Source organism: Onychostruthus taczanowskii, unplaced genomic scaffold, assembly GCF_017590055.1.
Source record: "Onychostruthus taczanowskii isolate IOZ18803 unplaced genomic scaffold, ASM1759005v1 scaffold3, whole genome shotgun sequence".
In the NCBI taxonomy this organism is placed as follows: domain Eukaryota; kingdom Metazoa; phylum Chordata; class Aves; order Passeriformes; family Passeridae; genus Onychostruthus; species Onychostruthus taczanowskii.
The window spans coordinates 12,561,472-12,582,450 of record NW_024500349.1 but is presented as its reverse complement, the minus strand read 5'-3'; the positions used below and the strand labels follow the sequence as shown (position 1 = coordinate 12,582,450).

Below are 20,979 nucleotides of genomic sequence, written 5' to 3'. Positions count from 1 at the left end.
AAAATGTCTTTTTTAAAAAAGTTTCTATTGAACATTGTAAGCAGGAATCAATAAAAAATGGAATTCTCTATAAAGTACAGAAATACAGAAAACATCTTGTTTCATAGGAAGAAATTTCTTTTCATTCAGACTAGGTGATGTCTGTCAGGTAGTGGGTTATTGTTAGGTGACAATAATGCACACACCAACTGTATGGGTGGTTTTGTGCATAAAATGATTTTTTGTTATTTGTCAGATTCTGATTTTGTTGTTATACCTGCCCACCACTTTGAACAAGAGAAATTGTTTTGGCTTATAGGAGCTGTGCCACCCCTGTCACCTGAAGAGAAGAACTGAATAAGAGAAGCAACAGGAAAAAATCAATTTGTATACACCATTCCCTGGCTTTTATGGCATTTGTTGTACAAAACTGACTTCACCTTTCTAAGCAAGACATAGAGCAAGTTTCTAGTTTGCTGTGTGGTTAACCAGAACTGGAATACTGGATTGTTTTCAGTAGCTGAAAGGCACAAAGCTTTTGCTCATTTGTGGCAGGGTAAAGTAATTTATGATGGTTATTTGTTAGGCTGGTTACCTGTGCAAACATATTTTTACAAGCTTATCTTGTGTTGGATGAATTGAAGCTTCAATGTCTTGAAATGGAAGACTTTCTCTTATACTCCAATATCTTTCAAGAAAAGAAGTTCTCATCAATCTCCTCAGTTAAGAAAACTTAGGTTTGGTATGCCTGGGAAAAGATTGGTCTTGCATGGGAAGCTTTTGAAAACTGCTCTTTTTCACAGTTGTACCAAGACCTGAAATACTTACCAAAGCCTGTCATATATATACAGGAAATAAAGTTGTGAAGGACAATTGTAAAGGAATTGATGTTGCATCTAGAATATTGGACTAGTACTGTTCCAAGCCAAAGAAATATCAGTATGGCAAACAGGAAAAGGAAATACTCATGCTGATGGAATGAAGTATTGATTTAAGAGGGGGTCAAAAATCTGCTCTGTGCTATAAATAAGGAAAATAATAACTTTTAGCTGCAAATGTGCACTGCTGTTTATTATTTTAGAGGGTTTTGAAATTCCTAAAAGTGGTAATATTGCAAAATATGTAGGACTACAATCCTGTTTTAAAAATAGATACTCTCTCTGAATTATCTGATTTGGCATGAAAATAGACAGACATTGACTGGAAAAAATACTCTGTTTCTGAAGGAAGTATACTTATATATATTATAGTATATTTATAATACTCTTTTGAAAAAACTAAGCAGAATTTTAGCTCCATGCATTATTTCAGTTGGAAGGAACTAAGCTATGTAAGCTATCAGTAACACCGACTTTAGGCTAAAGGTAACTCCCATCATTAAGAATCTGCCTCTGTGCTTTTATTGGCTTTTAGTGATCAGACTGGGTAAGGACTAATAACCTTTAGAAGCTGAAGAATTTGTACAGCTTGTAGGAAAGATGTGCAGACAAATTCATCAATTAAAAAGAAAGAGAAAAATTATCAGTCTCAGTAGGATCAGTGTATCTCTGTCAGCACAATCTCCATCTGCTGCTGTTCTACAAATGTGACTGTATTTGTACCTTCAGGCAAACCAGGCAAAGCATTATTATGTGAAATAATAAATTCAAGTTTTGAACTCTACAGCATGCTATTCTGGTTTTAAGGACAGTACCTGGAGCAGTGAGACTGCTTTGATTATAAAATGGGTTACATACAGAGACTCGGGAAAATTATATAGTGGCCGTAGCGGTCACTGAGTGCACTCATTTGGTGCATTTGCTCTCAGTGAGAATGAACTGAGGAGTGATGCTCTGAAAGCCTTGCTGAGTATGTACTTGGGAATCTGTGCACTAGAGGTTTGAGGTTGGAAAAAGAGGAAGGGAAGCATGAGTGGGTGGAAGATCTACAACTCCACCAAGGCTTTATTTGGGCGTCCCTGGCATTAAGGAACGGGAGCTCTTGCCCATCGCGTTGTCCTTGGGTCCAGTCTTCCTTTTGTATTGATTTAATAACCAGCTGCATTGTTAATGTGCAAGGACTGGTTGTTTTTTATAAGACACTTTTTTGTTTCTTTTAAACTAGAAAGATGAAAACTACAGAAGCCTACCACGAGATACTAGTAGCTGGTCTAACCAGTTTCAGAGAGACAATGCTCGTTCATCGTTAAGTGCCAGTCATCCCATGGTGGACAAGTGGCTGGAGAGGCAAGAACAGGTAATATATATGTGCATATATATATATTACTTTATTAATCTAATCTTTATGCTACTCCAAGCTATTACAAAGAAGTGTATTCTTACCTGACATAGGCTCTTTAACCATGATAGAAGCACCAGCAGTATGCTGGCTACATTTCTATGGGATTCCTTCTGCTTCAGAAAAACCTGGATTAAGACTGAAATGGACACCTGAAAATAATTTCAGTTTTGAGCTCATAAATACATTCCTATGGTATATGGAGTGGTGTTGTTCTTCACAACTGATACCAACAGGGTTATTTTAATTAGTATTATTTTGATAAATACTCTGCCATTGAAATCCAACAGTGATACTACATAATAGCCAAATGTGGGTCAGTTTTGGCACGGCACTTTTGGATGCTTGTTATTTTTAACACCATAAAACATATTAATTATAAATTAATTAATAATAATAAATTAATTATAAATTAAGACTATTTGTTTAGTGTATATTTATAGTACTTTTTATCTTAGTATTTTTTGAGACACCTAGTAGTTCCAATTTGTGGTTGTTTTTAATTAATTAATTTATTTCTTAATATGCTAATAAGCTGGTAGTCAGAGAGGTTTAAAGGTCTGAAATTCAAATTACCTAGCAGTCACTTCATGTCTTTGTATATGCCTGAAATTTTCAAAGAAGTGTCTTCAGATATATACAGAAAATGCATCTTTAATATGGAAATTGGAAATACAACAGCAAGCTCATATGTAGGGTAGTGCCTATGTATCATTATTGCCTCATTTTTTTTTTCTTTCTGCAATGTGCCATGAAAATACTGAATTTTTGCAGTGAACAAAAATGTACACATTTTCTATTTTACAGCAAAAGCACATAAACCCAGAATTTGCTTTATACAGAAGATCTTCAAAATGAAATTTGCTATTTGACACAGCCCAGGCTTTGTTACACTGTACCATGTGAATGGAGGGGAAGGTTTATAATCCAGTCCCTGGTGTCCTGAGGCTGATCTGCACCCACATATCCCTTACTGATATTTGAAGTTCTGCATTGCCAAATCATAGCATACTCCAAACATTCTTTATCCAAGCCCATTCTTAGTTTAAAAGGAGCTTAAATAATATCACAGAGTATTAAAAAAACCCCTCAGCCTCCTCCCAAATGTGAGTTACTAACTATTTTTATGCCTTGTAATTATCTGCAAATTAATTAATATGTTCTATGAGAAGAATTCTGTCTTTGGTCTTTCTATTCTTTCCTCTGCACATTTAATGCCAGCATTCCTTCCATTGCTGTTTTCCTCCAAGAAGATACAGCATTAGGTTGGATGCAGTGAGCTGCTGTCTCTGTCAGCCTGTGTTGAAAGGGAAAGTCAGTGCCCAGATTTGCCGGCAGCTCCTGTGTCGGTTCTGCTTGTTTGATGTTGTCGAGGCAGATTTCCATGCATCGTTAGATTCGCGCTATGGCAGTTAATGAAACTGTTGTCTCAGCAAAAGAAGTTGGATTAGAAATCTTAATAGTGATCATCTTGTAAAATGTTGGGTACATGAAATTTTAATATATGATGTTTCATATTAAGCTTTGTGTTGGTTTTAGTCTCTGAACAGCTTAACTAGTTCAATTTGTTCACATATTAGGTAAATAATTTGCCAGTGATGGTAGACTGGAAGCATATTTGTTAGCAGAGTTAACTGTTTGCAGTTTGAAATTGTAAATATGATGTTTCTTTAGAGCAAGTTCTCTGCCTTTTTTTTTTTTTTTTTTTTTTTTTTTTTTTTTTTGTAGTGGTGGTTATTTATTAAGAGAGACGGTTATTCTTTGAATATGTTAATGATTCTGCATGTACTTGGAAGATCAGGATCCTTTTGCAGTTTCATATAGCAGGATAATTAGACTGAAACATACAGGAGAAGTAAGTCTGTGGGATGAGTGGGATGCACTATAGGGAAGAAGGGAAGGCCGTGGTAGGGGATTGAGTAGCTTCAGACAGAGATTTCTTCCACACCTTTTGGCATTTTTAATATCTTCTTCAGTATCCACTGTGGAATGTTGTTTCCCACTGGTTAAACCTTGGCTTTGAGAAGGGGAAGCTCAAGCAACAATGTTGCAATCTGGCATAATCAATTAATTTAGCAACTTCCAGTTGTGTTCCTGTGTGCTTGGCAGAGCGGGGGGGGGCTGGAGTGCTCTGTGCGCCCCGTCAGGATGTGCATAAAGAGTAGCAGACAGCAGGTCTGGCACCAAGGGTGAGGCAGCAACAGTGCCAAGAAACCTGTAGGGCAGAACCCATTACAGATACCAGGGGTATTAATAGTCCTGCCCTAATGTGCCTTTATGGCTCTTCAGAGAAGAAAACATTGAGTTCATCTTGCACACTCCAGAGACTTTTTGTTGGATGAAGGCTCTTCTGTCTGGTCTCAAATTACCTCTCTCAAAGCTGGCCTCATCTCTTTCTTTTGAATATGAGGCAAGAAAGAATTCCAGGATGATCTTTGTCACCTTCTAGCATAAATGAATATTCACTGGAATTACTTTTGAAAGTGTGATGTGCCAAAGAAGTACAATTATTTTTGCACGGACAACACCTCGTTTCTATAAGCATCAGTCGGGAGCAAACTGTAATTCTATGAGCAAACTGTAATTCAGAATGAGCATCACAGCTCATTCTGAAGATGGAACAAGGGACATTATTTCTGGGAAACTATTATAAGCCACTATAGCTGGATTAATAAGGGCATAGAGTTAGATATGTTCAAATAGGTGTTGGAGAAGTAGTTCTGTAAACTTTTCTAGATTTTTGCCCCTAAAAATGGAGGAATGTATGAAGCCTGTTAAAATTTTCTGGCAATAATTGCTTTTGCTTGTATTTGTGGAGTTTTACTTGGACTCTAGTAAATCAGAGTGATACATCAAATAAACGGCAAAGATTGTTTGGTTTACAAGTCCTTTAAGGTCTTCTGTTTGTACATGCTGGTTAGCTATATCTGCCTAGCAATTGCTCTCATTTAGTTCCAGAGCCCTCTGGTTGTCCACAGGACAAATGATCCATGTGTTTCTCAGTAACTTCTGGTATTTCTCAAGCCCATGAGATAAGTTATGTGAAACTCTGTACTAAAGAATAATTTCACCATTATGGAGCCAAAAATGCAAATTCAGTTTAAGAATACTTTCAGAAAGGTAAGGATTTTTAAGGGACTTTTTACAAGAGCATGTAGTGATAGGACAAGGGGGTATGGCTTTAAACTGACAGAGAGTAGATTTAGATTGGATATAAGAAAGAAATTTTTCATTGGGAGGGCAGTGAGGCACTGAAACCAGTTGCTCTAAGTTGTGGATGCCCCATCCCATCAAGGCCAGGCTGGATGGGGCTCTGAGCAACCTGGTCTATTGAAAGGTGTCCCTGTCCATGGCAGAGAGTTGGAGCTATAGGTGATCTTTAAAGTCCCTTTCAGCCCAAACCATTCTGTGATTCTATGATTGTATTTTTTATTCTTTCACTCAATTAATTCTTTTTTACAGATTGTCAAGTACTAGGAGAAAAAAAAGTGCAATCTTTAATTTTATTCTGAAATATATTAAAAAAGAAAAAGGTGATTTTTATTCTTTGCCTTGACCTCCGCAACACCTTCCTTTTCCCCACAGCAACCAAACTTTAAAGAATAGTTGAAAAATCTTATTTTCTCTGAAATTTATTCATATATGTGGTAATGTCACTTTTATTTGAGAACTCTTTCTTCCCTCAGCTCACCTCAAGACTTGCTTGGGCCCTGATCAAATATGGCCTCATGCTGTTTCATAGCAGGGAGACATGAAAGGGAATGCGTGAAAGAGTTAAAGTTTTCACCAATTCCTTAAGTTTAGGTACACAGAAACTTTCTCTCACATGGTCATTTTTATTTTATTAGTCAAATATTGGAGCTGACAGCAAACAAGAGACTATTCCTTGCTCAGCTGGTTGGGAATGGGTGCGGGGACAGCAGGAGAGGAAATCATAAAACAGCCTCACTTAAGTATGAAGCAGTTGATCAGATTTGCAAATACAACAAGTTTAGTGTAGTTAAAACTATATGTAATTCTATATACATACATGTATATGTATTTTTTTACATTCATGTATTTAGTGTATATCTATATTTATTGGTGCATTAAAACAAAGTAGGAGATGGAGTAAAATTTCATAGTTATTACTGAAGAACATGTCTGATTCCTAAGTGTCCTGTAGCTTTCTGATATCCAGCAAAAGCCAGACTAGAGCAACTCAAATGCATTCTGAAATGGCAAGAGAAGCTGGTTACTACTGCTGTCTTCTTGAGCAGAAATGTGCTGTATGGAACACTTCCCTAAGTTATTTTTGTTCATGACATCTGTCCATAGTAATCTGGTACAGTTTCTCTGGTTCCTGCTGCAGCAGGATCAGACGTGGCAGTAGCATATGGGTCTTGTCTCTCCAGCTGTAAAGTACCTGCCTTCAGCTTGTATTTTCAGCAAAATAAGGCCTGCTTTTAATACGGTTGAATACGCTCTCTTCAAACATTTGGATACTATAAATTAATGTGCTTCAGCACTGTCAGTTGAAAAAAAAAATAATCAAAGCTTTAGAAGTAGGCTGGAGAATTTAAACTACTAATTTAATGTGGGTTTGTCAAATTTTTGTGTAACAACAAAAATCCTATTTTTATTTCATGCTTTAAAAAAGAAGGCAGCAATGCAGCTCTTTTTTTTTTTATTTATTTCTAAATGTTTCATAGTGTTATGGCAAATGTATGTGTTTTTGTTTTCACTAGTGTACCTCTTTTGTGCTTCTCCTTGTCTGACAGGTGTATTTTGGCTTTTTTTCCCCCAGGTTTTATCTTCTATTGTGACTGTAACTGCAGTGGAAGTAACTGCAGTCTGTGAATTCTGTTTGTGGCTTGAAGAGGGGGGAGGCTCAGGGATGGAGGCTCTTATCTCAAACTCCTCACATGTAGAGGTTGAAACTGCAGTCATTATTGTCATTTTAAGGAGTTGGGCTTTAAGATTGGAAAGAAGGAATAGCTAGGCTTCTGTTAGAGGAATCCTTTTTAACTGGTTATCCATTACTCTGTAAAATGCCAGGATAGAGTCTATTGCTTTCTTCTCTCTCCAAGGACCATGCGCTTCATAATTAGTCTCTTGTGATAACAACCTTAATGAACATGGAACCATGGCAGCACACACATTGCAAAATACAAAGATAGTTTTAAAGCTTATCATACTCTCTGTAAAGGATATCTATCACAAAAAAAAGAGAAATGCAAGTGTTCAGAGCTCTAGTGCAGAGAGCTGTCTTTTTGGGGGGTCGTCAGTGGAGGTCCCGTGTGAAATGCAGGGAATGTGTGTGTGTTTGTGTGTGTAACCACCAGGCTGCCCAGCATTTGTAAAACTAAGCAAGAACACTGAGGCTGATCATGGGAGGAGTAAATGTAACCAAAATGTCATGTGTTTGCTTGTTTCTGGCTTGGCACATGATTTAATATTGAGTAATTTGGCATAGTTGTAACCAGGGGCATGTAGAAGTGACCAGTGTGCTGGTGGAGGATTTACTTAAGGTTTGTGTTAATTAAAGAGTTGGTTGGAAGACCTCAAGGTGCCCCTGCAGGAGTTCAAAACACCCCCGGTCCCATACCCACTTGCACATAAAGGTTTTTTTACTACCTGAGATGGGTTCTTGGCCCTGTGATCACACTGGCTTCACTCTGACAGGGCTGTCAACACTCCGACAGCTACAGCAGTTATTTCTTCTGGATTTTGTCCTGTGAAGATGATGGAAAGCTTGTTTTGGCCAAAGAATATTTTCTCTTAGCTGGTGCTGCTACAGGTAATTAGGTACTGAGTGCTCCCTTTATTTCTTTATATTGGCAAAGCGAGAACTATTTCAGCATAGGAGCTCAAATGCTCAGATGAAATGTAAGCTATCAAGTGCTGGCTTCTCAGCCTTCTCTCAGCATGAGGAGGGACAATTACAACTTGGTAAGGGCAGTGGTCTGAGGCAGCCAAATGCCCTGAATGACTGCCAGAAGAGCACCCTGCCATCTTGGAGCTCATACTAAATAATGATGTTTTCCTTATTTTTTTCTACTTTTGGCTAATCACTCCTATATGTTTTGTAAATGTACTATGGTCAGAATTCATGCACAGTTTCTAACAGAGTTTGACTTCCCATAAGACTTTTGTGGTGTTGGGGTATCACTGATCTGTGTGGGACCACAATTAAGTAATTATTATCTAGATTTGTTTCAGTGTTTTCCCTCTGTTGCTTTTATTAGATGGGAAAAAATGCTATGTGTAGTGAGCTCCAGAATGAGAAACCTGTATTTCAGTAATTATAATGTGAGTACTTAAAAAACATGTCCAAACTCCTGTTGTTTACCACTGGAGTGTGGATCTGCACCAAGCTGAGGCGTGCATGAGCTCAGCTGTCACTGCCAGGCTGGATGGGCCCGGGTCCCACAGCCACATCCCAGTCTGGGAATTGCTGGAGCTGGTTCTGTTACATGTTAGAATGCTTAAAAAGGGGCAGGGAAGGGGAAACAAGCTCTTATGATGAGCATGTAAGTTCTCTGTTTCTGTATTTATGGTTTCTGCTTCTAAGGTCAAAATTTTTACCATGTTTTTCTGTGTTGAGAATCAGAATCACAGGTCTGTTCCAGGTATAAATCTGACTTTGGATCTGACTTGATTCAGATCCAGATTTCTAAATCTGATTATAATCTCCATATTTCTTATCAAATTGATTTTTAAGTCCTATCTTGATCTTTTTTCTAATTTTTGTTTTGTATTCCTACACCCATAGAAGAGTTTTTATGTCTCCTGAACTCAAAAGAACATATGCGATTTCCTGTACAAACCTTAGATGTGAATATGTTAATACAGATATTTGTTGAATATTCTCTGAATGTTTGTGTATAACCATAGAAACAAAGAAGCCTTAAAGAGAAAGACTTATTTTTATGCTGAATGCATCAGTATGTACAGAGATAGAATCAAATTTCAAGATACAACCAATGCAGTATGCATTAGTGTCAAGAAAATATTAATGTGGAATTTGTAAGTCCGTGCACTTTCATAGAAAATGGCCAGTTCTGGACATGACCATAATTGCATATATTGGAGAGAAAAGACTTTTCTTATTTGTCTTGGAGTCATGAACAGATTTGAAGTTGTTTTTCAGTGCTGAGGATTTCAGTTTATATGAGGTAGGAGGTTGGAATAAACAGCTTTATTGCTTGGGGACAGCTGTAGTGGTGATGCTTCTATAAACACTGTTTCATGCTGGCATCTATCTTGTTCTCCTTTCAAAAATAATATGTCATTTCATACTGTGTATTAAATAGGTGAGGCTGTAGTCTACATTCAGTTATATGCTGCTGTGTAGATATGAATTCAGTGGCAGAATGTAACTCCATATGTGTCCACATTAAAAAAAAAAAAAAAGCCAAAGCATAGGCAGAAATGGCAATTTAACAAAAATACTCATGTTTTTTAATTATCACAGAAAAAGACGTGTCTCATTCAGGTGTGTATATCCTCACACTCAAACAGTCTCACTCTCAAAGATGTTTAAGTATGAGCAGGCAGATGACAGACTGCTCTGAAATTTAAAGAATCTACAGTGTATATTGGAAGATACCTGGTCACCTGGTCCTACCTTTTGTGGGCAGGAGAGCCTAGGTGAGACTGCCTGGTACCCTGTCCAGTCCTGTCTTGACCACCTCCAGTGGTGGGGAATGTATCATGTTCTTGGGGAGGTTCTTCCAGTAATTGATTGTTCTGATTATAACAAAACACCCCCAAAAAAACTGAACTAAACCAAACAAAAAAACTACCGCCACCAAATCTTTCTGGTATGAAGATGAAATCTTGCCTGAAGCAACTTGTACCTGTAGCCCCTTGTCTTCTCTTTGCGTGCTCTCTTTGTGAACAGAAAGCCTCTGTCCTCTCTGTAGCTGCTGTTTAAGTACTCAAATAATGTGGTGAGGTCCCCCTGAGCCACCTCCAGGGAGAAAAGACTTAACTTCCTCAGTCCTTCTTCACAGTTCATGCTTTCCAACCCTTTAATCACCTTCATGGGCCTCCTCTGAACCTTCTCCAGTGCATCCTTGTCTTTCGTGGACTGGCAGCCAGGACTCGACAGAGTTCTGCAGGTGCAGCCTGACAAGCACTGCTTGGAGTGAGATAGCGCAGCTCTATCTCTGCTACTGTCTGCTGTAATACCCACTCTGTTTTGCTGAAACTTTTTGGAAAGTGTTGTCACACATGAAAAGTGTTTTCTGACTTGCTAGTAACCATAGACTGCTATTTTTCTGCCCTTTTGGACCAAGCTGTTTAAATAATCCTGTTGTTATGGTAATTTATGGTAATGAATGTACCATACCAGCAGTATAAATAATACTCTCTAAAATTGCAGAGAGATCCTGTAGGAAGCTCTCAATTAATTATTGCTGTTAGTTTTTTGACTGTTTCTTAAATATTTTGTGGAACAATATTATCTCTTTCTTTTTAGACTTCTGTCTGTCCATGGCAGCAGGTCAAATAATGACATCTGAAAACCCATTACTGGCCCTGGAAAAGCTTTTTGTCAAAGGATGTGTCCAGTGTTTTTTTTCTTCTTTGTTTTCTTTCTTCATGCTGTGAAAAAGGTTTATCTTCTCTTATATTTACTTTCTTCTCCAGGTGTATATAATATATCTCCACGACTTGTTTATAACACAAATGCTCTCTGTTTTCACAATGTGCTTGCTGGTGCTACTGTGCTGTGTCTTCAGCAGTCCGGATGGGAATGTGGCAGGAGTTAGTCCTGTTCAGGCCAGCTTGGGGTGGTGATGGTCTCAGCTTCCCCCTGCACAACCCTTGCTGCCTGGGAAAGAGGGGAGATGTGGCCCCGAGATGGCCGAGCGAGCAGCACTGGGCAGGAGCCTCAATTACAGAGTGCCACAGTAGTACACAACTGAAATACATTAGTAAAATTAAAATTTGTCCTCATTCCCTCAGTGGGTAATACAGCTAATGAAAATAGATCTACCCAAATTAAGATAATTTATTTAATTAGTTTACGGCACTGTAAAACTTTTCAGGGCTGTACAGCCCTTCTGTGCAAACCTGAAATAGATGCAGTTCCACTGTTCACTTCAAAGACCACAAAGGTTAAAACTTTTAAGTGTATTAAAGCAATTCTGTTAATTGTGTCTATAGAGGATTCTTCCTTGCCCTTCCTTGTAAAGTATTCTTAATTTAAAATTCACATTATGCTTGTTCTGCATTCTAGCCTTTTAACCAAAGTGTAAATATGTGATTACTTGTGTCTTTGAGGCTTAAAAAGAAATTATGCATTTTTGTTTCAGAAGGTGGTACTGGTAGTACATGGTATTGATATTTTACCTTTTTTCCCCTTTCATTTTTTATTCTTATTTTCTCTGCTCTACCTTTCTCTACCTTCATCATCCTATGTATGTGCTTAATGGTTTGTAATGCAAGTTGTTATGGGGCAGGAGCCAATTCCACGGAAGGAAAGAGGTGCCATCTCTACACTTCATTCTGTAAATCCCTTTCCTCTTTTATTTTGTGCAATCTTAATCTGGGGTTTTTTTTTATGTTCTATCAGAAAGAGACCATTCAAAATCAGAAGGTTATCCCAGATGCTGTAGGTTTGGGTTTTTTTCACTGAACCACAGAATGATTGGGCTTGGAAGGAACCTCTGTAGAGCATGTAGTCAATCATCTGCTAAAGCAGGTTCACCTAGAGCAGGCTGCACATGATCATATCCAGGCAGGTTTTGAATCTCTCTGGGGAAGGAAACTCCACAAACCCTCTGGGCAGCCTTTTCTAGTGCTCTGTCACCTTCAAAGAATTATTTTCTTATTCCTTTCAATTTATATGAAAACCCAAGATCCACAATTTGCTTGGTTTTGCTGTCAAACCAAGCTTTTATAAGTCTGCATTAGAAGCCAGACTGGTCTTAGCTTAAGCTTCACATTAGCCTAATTTTTAGTTAACCTAATTCATGCTGTAGAATTTTATTGACCTTAAATAGAAAAATAAGTGCCTTTATTTATTTTTTTAATGCTCTAATTTTCTTCCTGATACAATTTTTCTTCTAAATGGCTTATGTTACTTATTTTAAAATAGCATTTATATTATTAATTTGTAATGGAAGTTTTAGTGCTTCCTACACTAAAATGAAAGCACTTCCTGTGCTAAAAGAAACTTTTCTCGACTGGAACATGGATGTGAGACCTCTTGGGTTCTCCGTAGAGTTTTTTGGAAAGGTTCAGGTCAATCACTGCTGAGATGTGCCTGTCAGTTAACTCCAAGCAGAACAGAAATAAAGACCAAGTCGTTATTTTGGGCAAAGGAAAAAGAAAGATTTTATATGAATGGGAAACATATCTTTAATTTATTGAATAATAACAGGATGATTTTCATATATTTTCTTTCTATGATGTTTTTTTTCACTAATTGTGAGGAAGGTGCTTTCAGAAAAGGACCAAGTTTATCCTTTCTGTTGTGGAAGTGATAGTTATTTTATCTTCCATTAATGGAAATAGGAAAGGTCCTTGCTCTTTAAAATCCTGTGTGGACAGGTCATTTTAGTGACATGGTTGCACTTTGCTGTAAATGGGAACGATACTGTGTAACTTAGATTTAATAATTGAGTTATGTGGAAGTAATTTGTCTGGGTTTTTGTTTTATTTTGGGTTTTAAATTTAATCTTGATTTTATTGCTTAAGTATGAGCATTTCATTATTGAAGGTAGTAGTCTCTGGCTGTATTAAGTGGTTACTGTAATTTATAGGATACTTTGAGAATGTCATGATTCTCATGAAGCGACACAGCATGATTTAGAGAGTGCAGCAACTGAGTGAACAGAATTACGTAATATGACCTGGTTGATGTGAGATACCATAAGATTTTAATTTATTTCCTCAGTTTAACTGGGTGAGAACAGAAGATAATAGGCCAGCCCTACTAGTTCATTCAATGACTGATTTGAAAATAAGTCCATTCTAAATTGATCTTGAAAGTACTTGGAGTTGCATATGAAATGGTCAACTTCTTATCCAGGGCCAGGGAAGGGGTGAGCAGGGACAACAGCAACTAAGTTGGTTAGGAAATGGGGCTATACAAAGATGTATATTTTATATATATATATATGTATGTATATATGTATGTATATATATATAATGTATATATTACTTGTATATATGTCACAGAAAAAACCAAAGATACCTCTGTTCTTTGTAAATACTTTTATTTGATCTAATTTAATAAATAATTTAAAATATTTTCAAAAGACCCAAGAACTAACTGCCAGCTGCTTTGTGGTACCAGTGAAGTTTTTTGCTGAATCCCTGTGCCAAAGAAAGAACACCAATGTGTAACTGATGCAGTTACTCTTGATGAGGGAGGTTCCATACTCAGAATACACAGAATTAAAGCAAATACAGCACAACTAATGTTTCCATGAAAAAACAATCAAAACTGATTGGATGAACAAAAGATTTTCTGTAATAAACTGTTGTAAAGGTTTTACTTTTCAAAAACATCATACTACTTGTAATTTTGATCTCTTGAATGTGATATTTTAAGAATAAGAATTGTTGCCCAGATTCCATATTAAGGTATTACTTTCATGCCATCTGCATGTGGTTACTTCAACTTCATTTGGATTGAAATTTTTTAGGCTGCTTTTTCCAGCCAAGTGTTGACTATTTATGAATTTGAGAAAAATCAGTTGGCTATTATTTTAATTTGCCATTGAAAATATTGCTTGTTTTCACAGTTTAAAAATCAGGGCAGTATACATATAAAATTATTTCTAAAATGGGAGGGGAAAAAATTACGCTTTATTTTGTGTGCTGCAGGCATTTTCACAGACTATGCAATAAACACATAAGGAGTGAGGTACCCAGTATGATCAAAACCTCTGGTTCTCTTACTATTTCTTCAAAATACTAGGCAGGAAGCCAGTGTTCAGTCACTTTGTTTCAAATCTTAATTTCCTCTTCCTTTTGCGGTACCCTCATTTGTCTTCAAAAATCTTTACTTTCCCAATGTGTAGGAACTCATGAATGCTTATAATTTCCAGTCATTTATCCAAAGCACAGACTAAATTAAATGTCCCAAAAGAAAGCAGCCGTATCTGTGAGCATCTCTGTTTAAAATTATCGAAAGTTGCATTGAGTATCCCATCATGTTATTTTTATTTATCTCGGTTTTCTAGGCAATAATTGTTACAACAAAGCACAGACTTCATAAAGCAAGCCTATCAGTAGTTCTTCCTTGTAGTTACACTTTAGCACTATAAATAGCTTTCTCCTCATGAAAGCTCTTTTAACTCATCCTCTCATCAGAAGTGATGAGTTTTTCTGGTGACTTGAAGGTCCTTAAAACTGTTCTCTATGCAAAAGACATGATATGATATTTCAGTAGGGTACTGTGTATTGTAGCTTTATGGGTAGGTGAAATTAATGTAATTCAAGGACTTTGGCAGTTTTTTTCTGTAAATTAACAAATGTCAGTCTTACTGAAAAACTGAAGATTGGGTAGGAGGCACTTCAGCTCCATACTGGTGTGTCAGAGGACAGCAGAAAATACTGGGATGTAGGCTGGAAAATATGTGGGGAAAAAAAAAAGTTGATATATTATAGTCAGTGTGAACCCACATATCTACCTACACCATTGCAACAGAGCTCCTTAATGACTGTTTAATTTTATGGCTTCTCGAGTTTGAGACACTTTGTGCACGTCAAATAAAAGCAGGCACAGCTCAGGAGTTGTGCCCTCCCATGGCGGCCCCTGGGGCTTTGAGCACGTTGGTGTCAGGCACGCTTTGACTTGTCTTACTCCAAAGCCAAAGCTCAGAAACCTTGGGTGAAACCAGAGCAGTGCTTGGCTCTGCTGAGTGCAGCTGAGACTGTTCTGGGTGGTGGGAGTCACTTCGAAACCGCCCCTGGGGCTGTTTCAGCAGAGCAAACTGCAGCTGCTGGGGCTGGCTCTAGCTGGGTGTTCTGGTGAGAAGTGGAACCTCTCTGGGTCATCTCAGCCAGGAGACTCTGCAGAGATAAAGTTCATTTGATTTGTGATGCTATCCTTGTTTGCCAGTTAGAACACAGCAAACCTTCACGTTCATTTTTATAGTTCAGCTTTGTTACTGCTCATCAATATAAACACTGGAGTTAAATGAAGTACAGGCCCATACTTGCTTGCATACTAGAAATACAGAGCAATTCATTAACTGCACATTTTTAGGAACACTATTTTAAAGTGTTGTCACTGATGACATGCATATATATACATATATATGAGCATCTCTGTGTTTACATGTGTCTGTATATAGCTTCTAGAACTTTCAATAAAGCTTTTTAATGTAATTTTTTTAGACATTCGTGTTGCTGAGTTTTCAGTAATTTTCTTTATATTTTGTGCTTATCTTGATAGCGTCAGTAATTGTTTTAGATAAGAAAGTGCCCAGTGTAAACTTCTGCATACTGGAAGAGGTAGCAAATAAATATAATATTTTTTTTAAATTTGACTCTGTGTTTTGCAAAAAAGTAGTGGTCTTTATGGTTATGTCTACAGCTAGCCTGAAATGACAGTGGTGGCAAAAGATGCTGGGTTTGTTCAGTCTCTCAGACCAGCATCAACTGAATTCATTTAACAATCTGGAAAATTGGTCTTAGATCATGTGTTTTTAAAGCAATAATAATTATTCAATTTTAGATTTTAAGAAGATCTTTCAGGAAAGGCTGAACTTCGAACATACAGGTCGTACATGTCAATTTCTTGATTTTCAAATCCTGCATTATTTTTGTTTCCCTGTTTTAAAGCCAGTAGTCTAAACTGGGATAGCTTTTAGGTAATTGTGGATATTAAAATCTACGAGACCCTTAATAAGATTGGGGGTCAGCAAAGCTGTTAGTGTGGCAGTGTTTAACAACATTGAATCTGGGAAGCATGGTCCTGCTTGGATCTGGAGCAAGAAGCTTGAATATCATTTCAAGAAGGAATGTTTCAGAAATGCTCAAATAACCAGTTCATGCTCAGTTCTATAGTATTATAAATCTGTAAATGGATTCTGCAAGTCACCTCTCTAATCTCAGTGACAAAGTTAATTTTTTTTCCTCCCTGAAGATATTAATTTCACAGTGCAGGACAGTTTAACTTCTGTTTTAGTAGACTGGCAGAGCAGATATCACTGTCCCTGACACATCATTTTTTCCCCATACTGTACAGTGTACTTTGGGACTGTAGCACAGCAGTAGACTGGCCCAGGAATCACAATCTGGGCTTATTGTCTTTGTGTATCCTCAAGGAGTAATATTTTAAAGTCACTGCATCTGTTGGTACTTAAGAGCATGATTTTTACGTTTAATTTTTGCCAGTTTTTACCATCTGTGTGTCTGTTTTTTGGCTCCTCGCTTTAATTTTTCAGTTTAATTTCTCAGTTGCACTGGGATTGCTTTCTCTTTCTCACACATGCTCTTTTTGAGTCATGCATGAACTTATATTTAAAAAAAAAAGAAATTATTTACAGCAGTTGCATAATAAAATTCTTGGCCTTCACATTTTGATTTTTTTTAATGATCTCTTTATATTGAGTCTCCTAGTAAATGCATGTCATTTTTGGAAGTGAAATAACTTATTAGACTTTGTTTAAGTTTTAAAAAATTACTTTTGGATTAAATTGAAGCATTTTGGCGGGAAAAGCTAGCTTGATCACATTCAACACATTCTAGTCTTTCATACTCATTTAGTTTTTAATGCCCAGGAGGGAACAATTTTCTTGAGAAATCTGTGTTATAATCATAAACAGACATAATTCAGTAATTTTCTCATGAAACATTGGCTGAAGTTCTTGCACTAATGACTTGAAGCTCACACAAGCGGGAAGGTTTTTGTTTAAATTCCAAGAAAAATACTAATGAAATACGTTAGAATAGAAACAAAATATACATGCAGTGTGTTACGGGCTGTTTTCAATAAAAATGATGTATCTTCATCAGTTCAATAAATGTCTCACAAATTCAGGCATGTTCCAGCATTTCAAGAATGTTCTGACAGCACTTGAGTCATTTTCTCTGATTATCCCTGATAATTTTTTTACAAAAGATTACACTGTGTAAATAAATGTTTAATGTGCAAGGATAACTGTATAGCACATTTATCAAATGTTTTGCTTCTGTATGCATTTGTGAATATTGAAAACTCCACCGCTGCTCTGTTCTGATCTTTTTCTTGACTTATGTATTTTGTTTCTCATTTAAAATATAATACATTCCTTAAGTGGAAATTTAGTGGCTTTTTAAAAGCATGCTAGTTTCTTTTTAGCCTCTTTCAAATATTTGTAACTGAGGATTTTAGAGTTTGTATTTACCTATTTACCTCCTGGTGTACTTGCTTGCTCTTAGTTAATTTTCAAACCAGAATATGAACTTGCTTCCCTTTTGATATTTTCTCCCATCTTGGTTTCTAATGAATACTTTGTGTAGCTGCACAAAACACTGAGTAAGGATTACATTAAAATACCAGCATTAGCAGGTAGAAACACATTCCTTTTTGAATATGTGGCTCCTGTTATCTATAGTGCCCCCTCTCTTTGTGTGGGCTGCTTTGCATTATTAGCAATACTGTAGATTATCACAAGACCAAAAAAAGTAATACTTTGTTCACCTGAGAAACTTTTTGTTGAAAGGAAGTGTTGCTGTGAATTTCCAAGGAGGAGAATCAGATGTCTTCTCTTCTGTCTGCATATGCCTCTAGCTTTTCCTAAAAACACTGTAACCACCTTTTACTGTGTTCCAAAACTGGAAGGGCATGGTGGTTTTCCCTCTAGGTATTTGAGCTTTCATTCCTACACAATTCTTGTTGTGTCTTGCTGTAAACTTTTTTTTTTTTTGTTTCAGCAGAGGAGGACTGTCAGTGCTTATTTTTAATTATCAGTTGTCATTAAAAAACATAGTGGTATTTTCCACATTTACTAGTAGAGATTCAGTCTGTATTTGAGTGGCAATAGAAATTATTTCAATTACATGTTTGCAAATTTGGATTCCAAAATTTCCTCCAGCTCTAAGGATTTTATTACTGTGAAGTTTAAATTCCTGATTTCCTGACAAAGATTCTGTTACTGTAAGTAAAGAGAAAAGCTGAGTGAGCAAAACTGGTATCCATTTCCCAGTGTACTGAGAGATGTGCATATTTTTACTACTCTGTAAAAACATGGAGTTGATTTAGAGTTGATAATATGTAATCAAGAGACTTCTGATTATTTGTTATTCTGTGTCTTGACTCTTAAAAATTTGTGTGTTTCCAGTTGTGAGTATAAAGTAAGAATAAGAAGCAGGATGCTTTCAGTACTATGGTCTGTTAGAAAGTGCCAGTCACCTCTGCTATCTTTTTTCTTGCCTTTACATGAAAAGCAAGTTTTCTCATATTCTCATGAGATGGAGCTGTAATACCATGAGAGCAAAACCATGCATGCATTGGTCTTTCTATAGTGTCAGTTTACTTTGGGCTGAGAGAATTCAAGTAGTATTAAGTATTCCAAATGCAATGATGAGAGCAATCCATCTGCTTCCAGCAGCATCCCCTCTGAACTGGAGCCTTGCTCTTACCTTGAATTTTAACTAACTGTGTAAATCTAAGGATAACCTACATTTGAATGCCAGACACTCAGCTGTACTTTACTGTATATTTTAAAAGGCTTGTGGGAAGCTCGATGTAAACTTTCGTCTTAGGTGGTTTCCCAGCTGACTGGTGTGTTGAATTAATTGAGAATGGGAAGGGCTGGTTCAATTCATTTCCATCCCTTGTATCTCAGTCATTTTCTGCAATGATGCATAAGGATTGATTGCCATAGCAACAGTGTTTTAGCTTGTACTACTGTGAATGTGGTTAATGATAATAGAATTATCTACTCATTTTAAATCCTGTTATATTATTAGGTCATCTGAGCCATCCTCTTGCTATGTATTGAGTTATTCCCTGTAGCCTATCTTGTAGTTCTTTGTCCATGCTGCTTTTACATGTGTTGAGCAGTGGGGATTCTGCTTCTTCCCTTGGGAGACTTTAGAAATCTGATATATCACTCCATTAAGGATTTTTTCCTGTATTTAGCCTCATTTTACCTTCTTTCTTCCAGCTACATGGATTTGTGCCACATGGAAGTTCTGGTCTTATCTTTTTCCCTATCCAGCATTTAATCCTTCTTTTTTACCTGTGTACAATATAACAGCTCGATATTTGTGTATTTCTTACAGCATTTTCTCATAGAGAAAAGCAGGTATATAAATACATCCTTTGTTCTTCTTTACTACCTCATTTTGGCAGGAAGCTCTCTTGTACTCAGCTACAATTTAGATTACCTGAACTGCATAGACAAAAAAGCTTCCAACTTTCCCATGTTTAACTCTGTTTGCTGCAGCACATGCACCACTGGATGGGTGGTTCTTGTGTGTGCATCTGTGCCTTGCTCTGCCTGATGTTCACAGTGGTCTGTGGTGGGTGGGAAGATGCAGGTTTTTTTCTCGTAAAGCTGGAGAGATGTTCCTTCATCCTTGCTGCAAGTCAGCAGAAGTCCCCTCTCTGTCTGTCCTTCTTGTATGGCCAGGCTAACAGTGGATGAGCGTTGTTGTCTCTGTTCCCCTCCACATCCACAGGTTGCATACTTTACACTCTGGAAATTTGCTGGGTTTCTAAATCCTTTCTTCCTCCATGTTTTTTCCCACCATAAAGACAAATATTTTCTAGTCATATCCAAAGAAACAAACAAGTGGAAATGGAGTTGTCTTCTCCACTTCAGGCATTTCAAACTCTGTGCTATGTGTAGGTCAGGCAGACCAGAAATTAGTTTCAAACAAATAAAATATAGTATTTTTCCATACAATGGTACTGTGGGTTAGCTGCCTATATATTGCATCATTGGCCCACTCCATGTCTATTTCTCCAGTGTTGTTGTGGAGCTGGTAAATAAGACAGAGAAGTAATGTAATCTTTCCAGTAATCTGTTGTTTTCACCGCTATTTATGCTTTTTGACTAATTTTCTTCATTAATATTTGATGTCATACTGTTGCCCATTTTCTTTTGTTTTATTCATCTGCAGTATAAAGAAATACTTATTACATTAATATTCATCCATACTACCCCAGGAGGGCAAAAGACTAAAGGGAATTGCTATTTGAAATTACTTTTAGAGCTAAATTTGATGCAAAATTATTTCATGCTGCAGTTAAAACCAGATGTATTAAATATACCTCAGTATTATCACAGACTAATTATTTAATGTATGGTTATTTTGGTTGGGTTTTTTTGGTGGTTTATTGGTTTTTGGTTTTGAGAGATGCTGCTTTTCTCAAGATTCTTCCCTTTCAAGCTTAGGCTAGATTGCATTTTCCAGAATTCTTTATCTTGCTTTTGTTTGTGTTTCAATTTCTTCAGTCACCAGGATTCTCGGTCCACCAGTGTAATATAGTGAAGTCTCACAAAACTCATTGATAATGTTTTAAAAGATTGTTTTAAACCTAAGTTGTATTTTACTGGCAATTTTCATCACTTTGTTTTTAACTTACTCTTCCACTGTTTGGAATACATGTGTGCAAGAGATTGAAGCTTTTTTTTATTTTTTTATTTTTTTATGTTAATCAAACTGCTAAAAGATTCCAAGTATTAATACTAAGGAATCATTCTGAGCCTGTAAATAGATGAAGATAGACCACAAAAAAGAAGAGTCAGTAACCTGCTAATTCTAATAAATGAAAATTTGTAG

At 36.8% G+C, this 20,979-nt stretch overlaps 1 protein-coding gene across 15 annotated transcripts in view; it reads left to right on the top strand.

The window, feature by feature from the left end:
- Window positions 1-20,979, top strand: part of PARD3 (par-3 family cell polarity regulator) — a 442,615-nt gene that overhangs the window by 191,151 nt on the left and 230,485 nt on the right. For 11 of the 15 annotated variants that reach the window (XR_005952971.1, XM_041408613.1, XM_041408601.1 and 8 more), the window contains exon 5: window positions 2,083-2,214. The exons of the other annotated variants lie outside the window; for them this stretch is intronic. Coding sequence is in view for 10 of the 11 variants with exons in the window: in XM_041408613.1 (XP_041264547.1) it covers window positions 2,083-2,214 (132 nt within the window). In the remaining variant the exon portion in view is untranslated. The remainder of the gene's footprint in view (window positions 1-2,082; window positions 2,215-20,979) is intronic. 15 annotated transcript variants of the gene reach the window in all.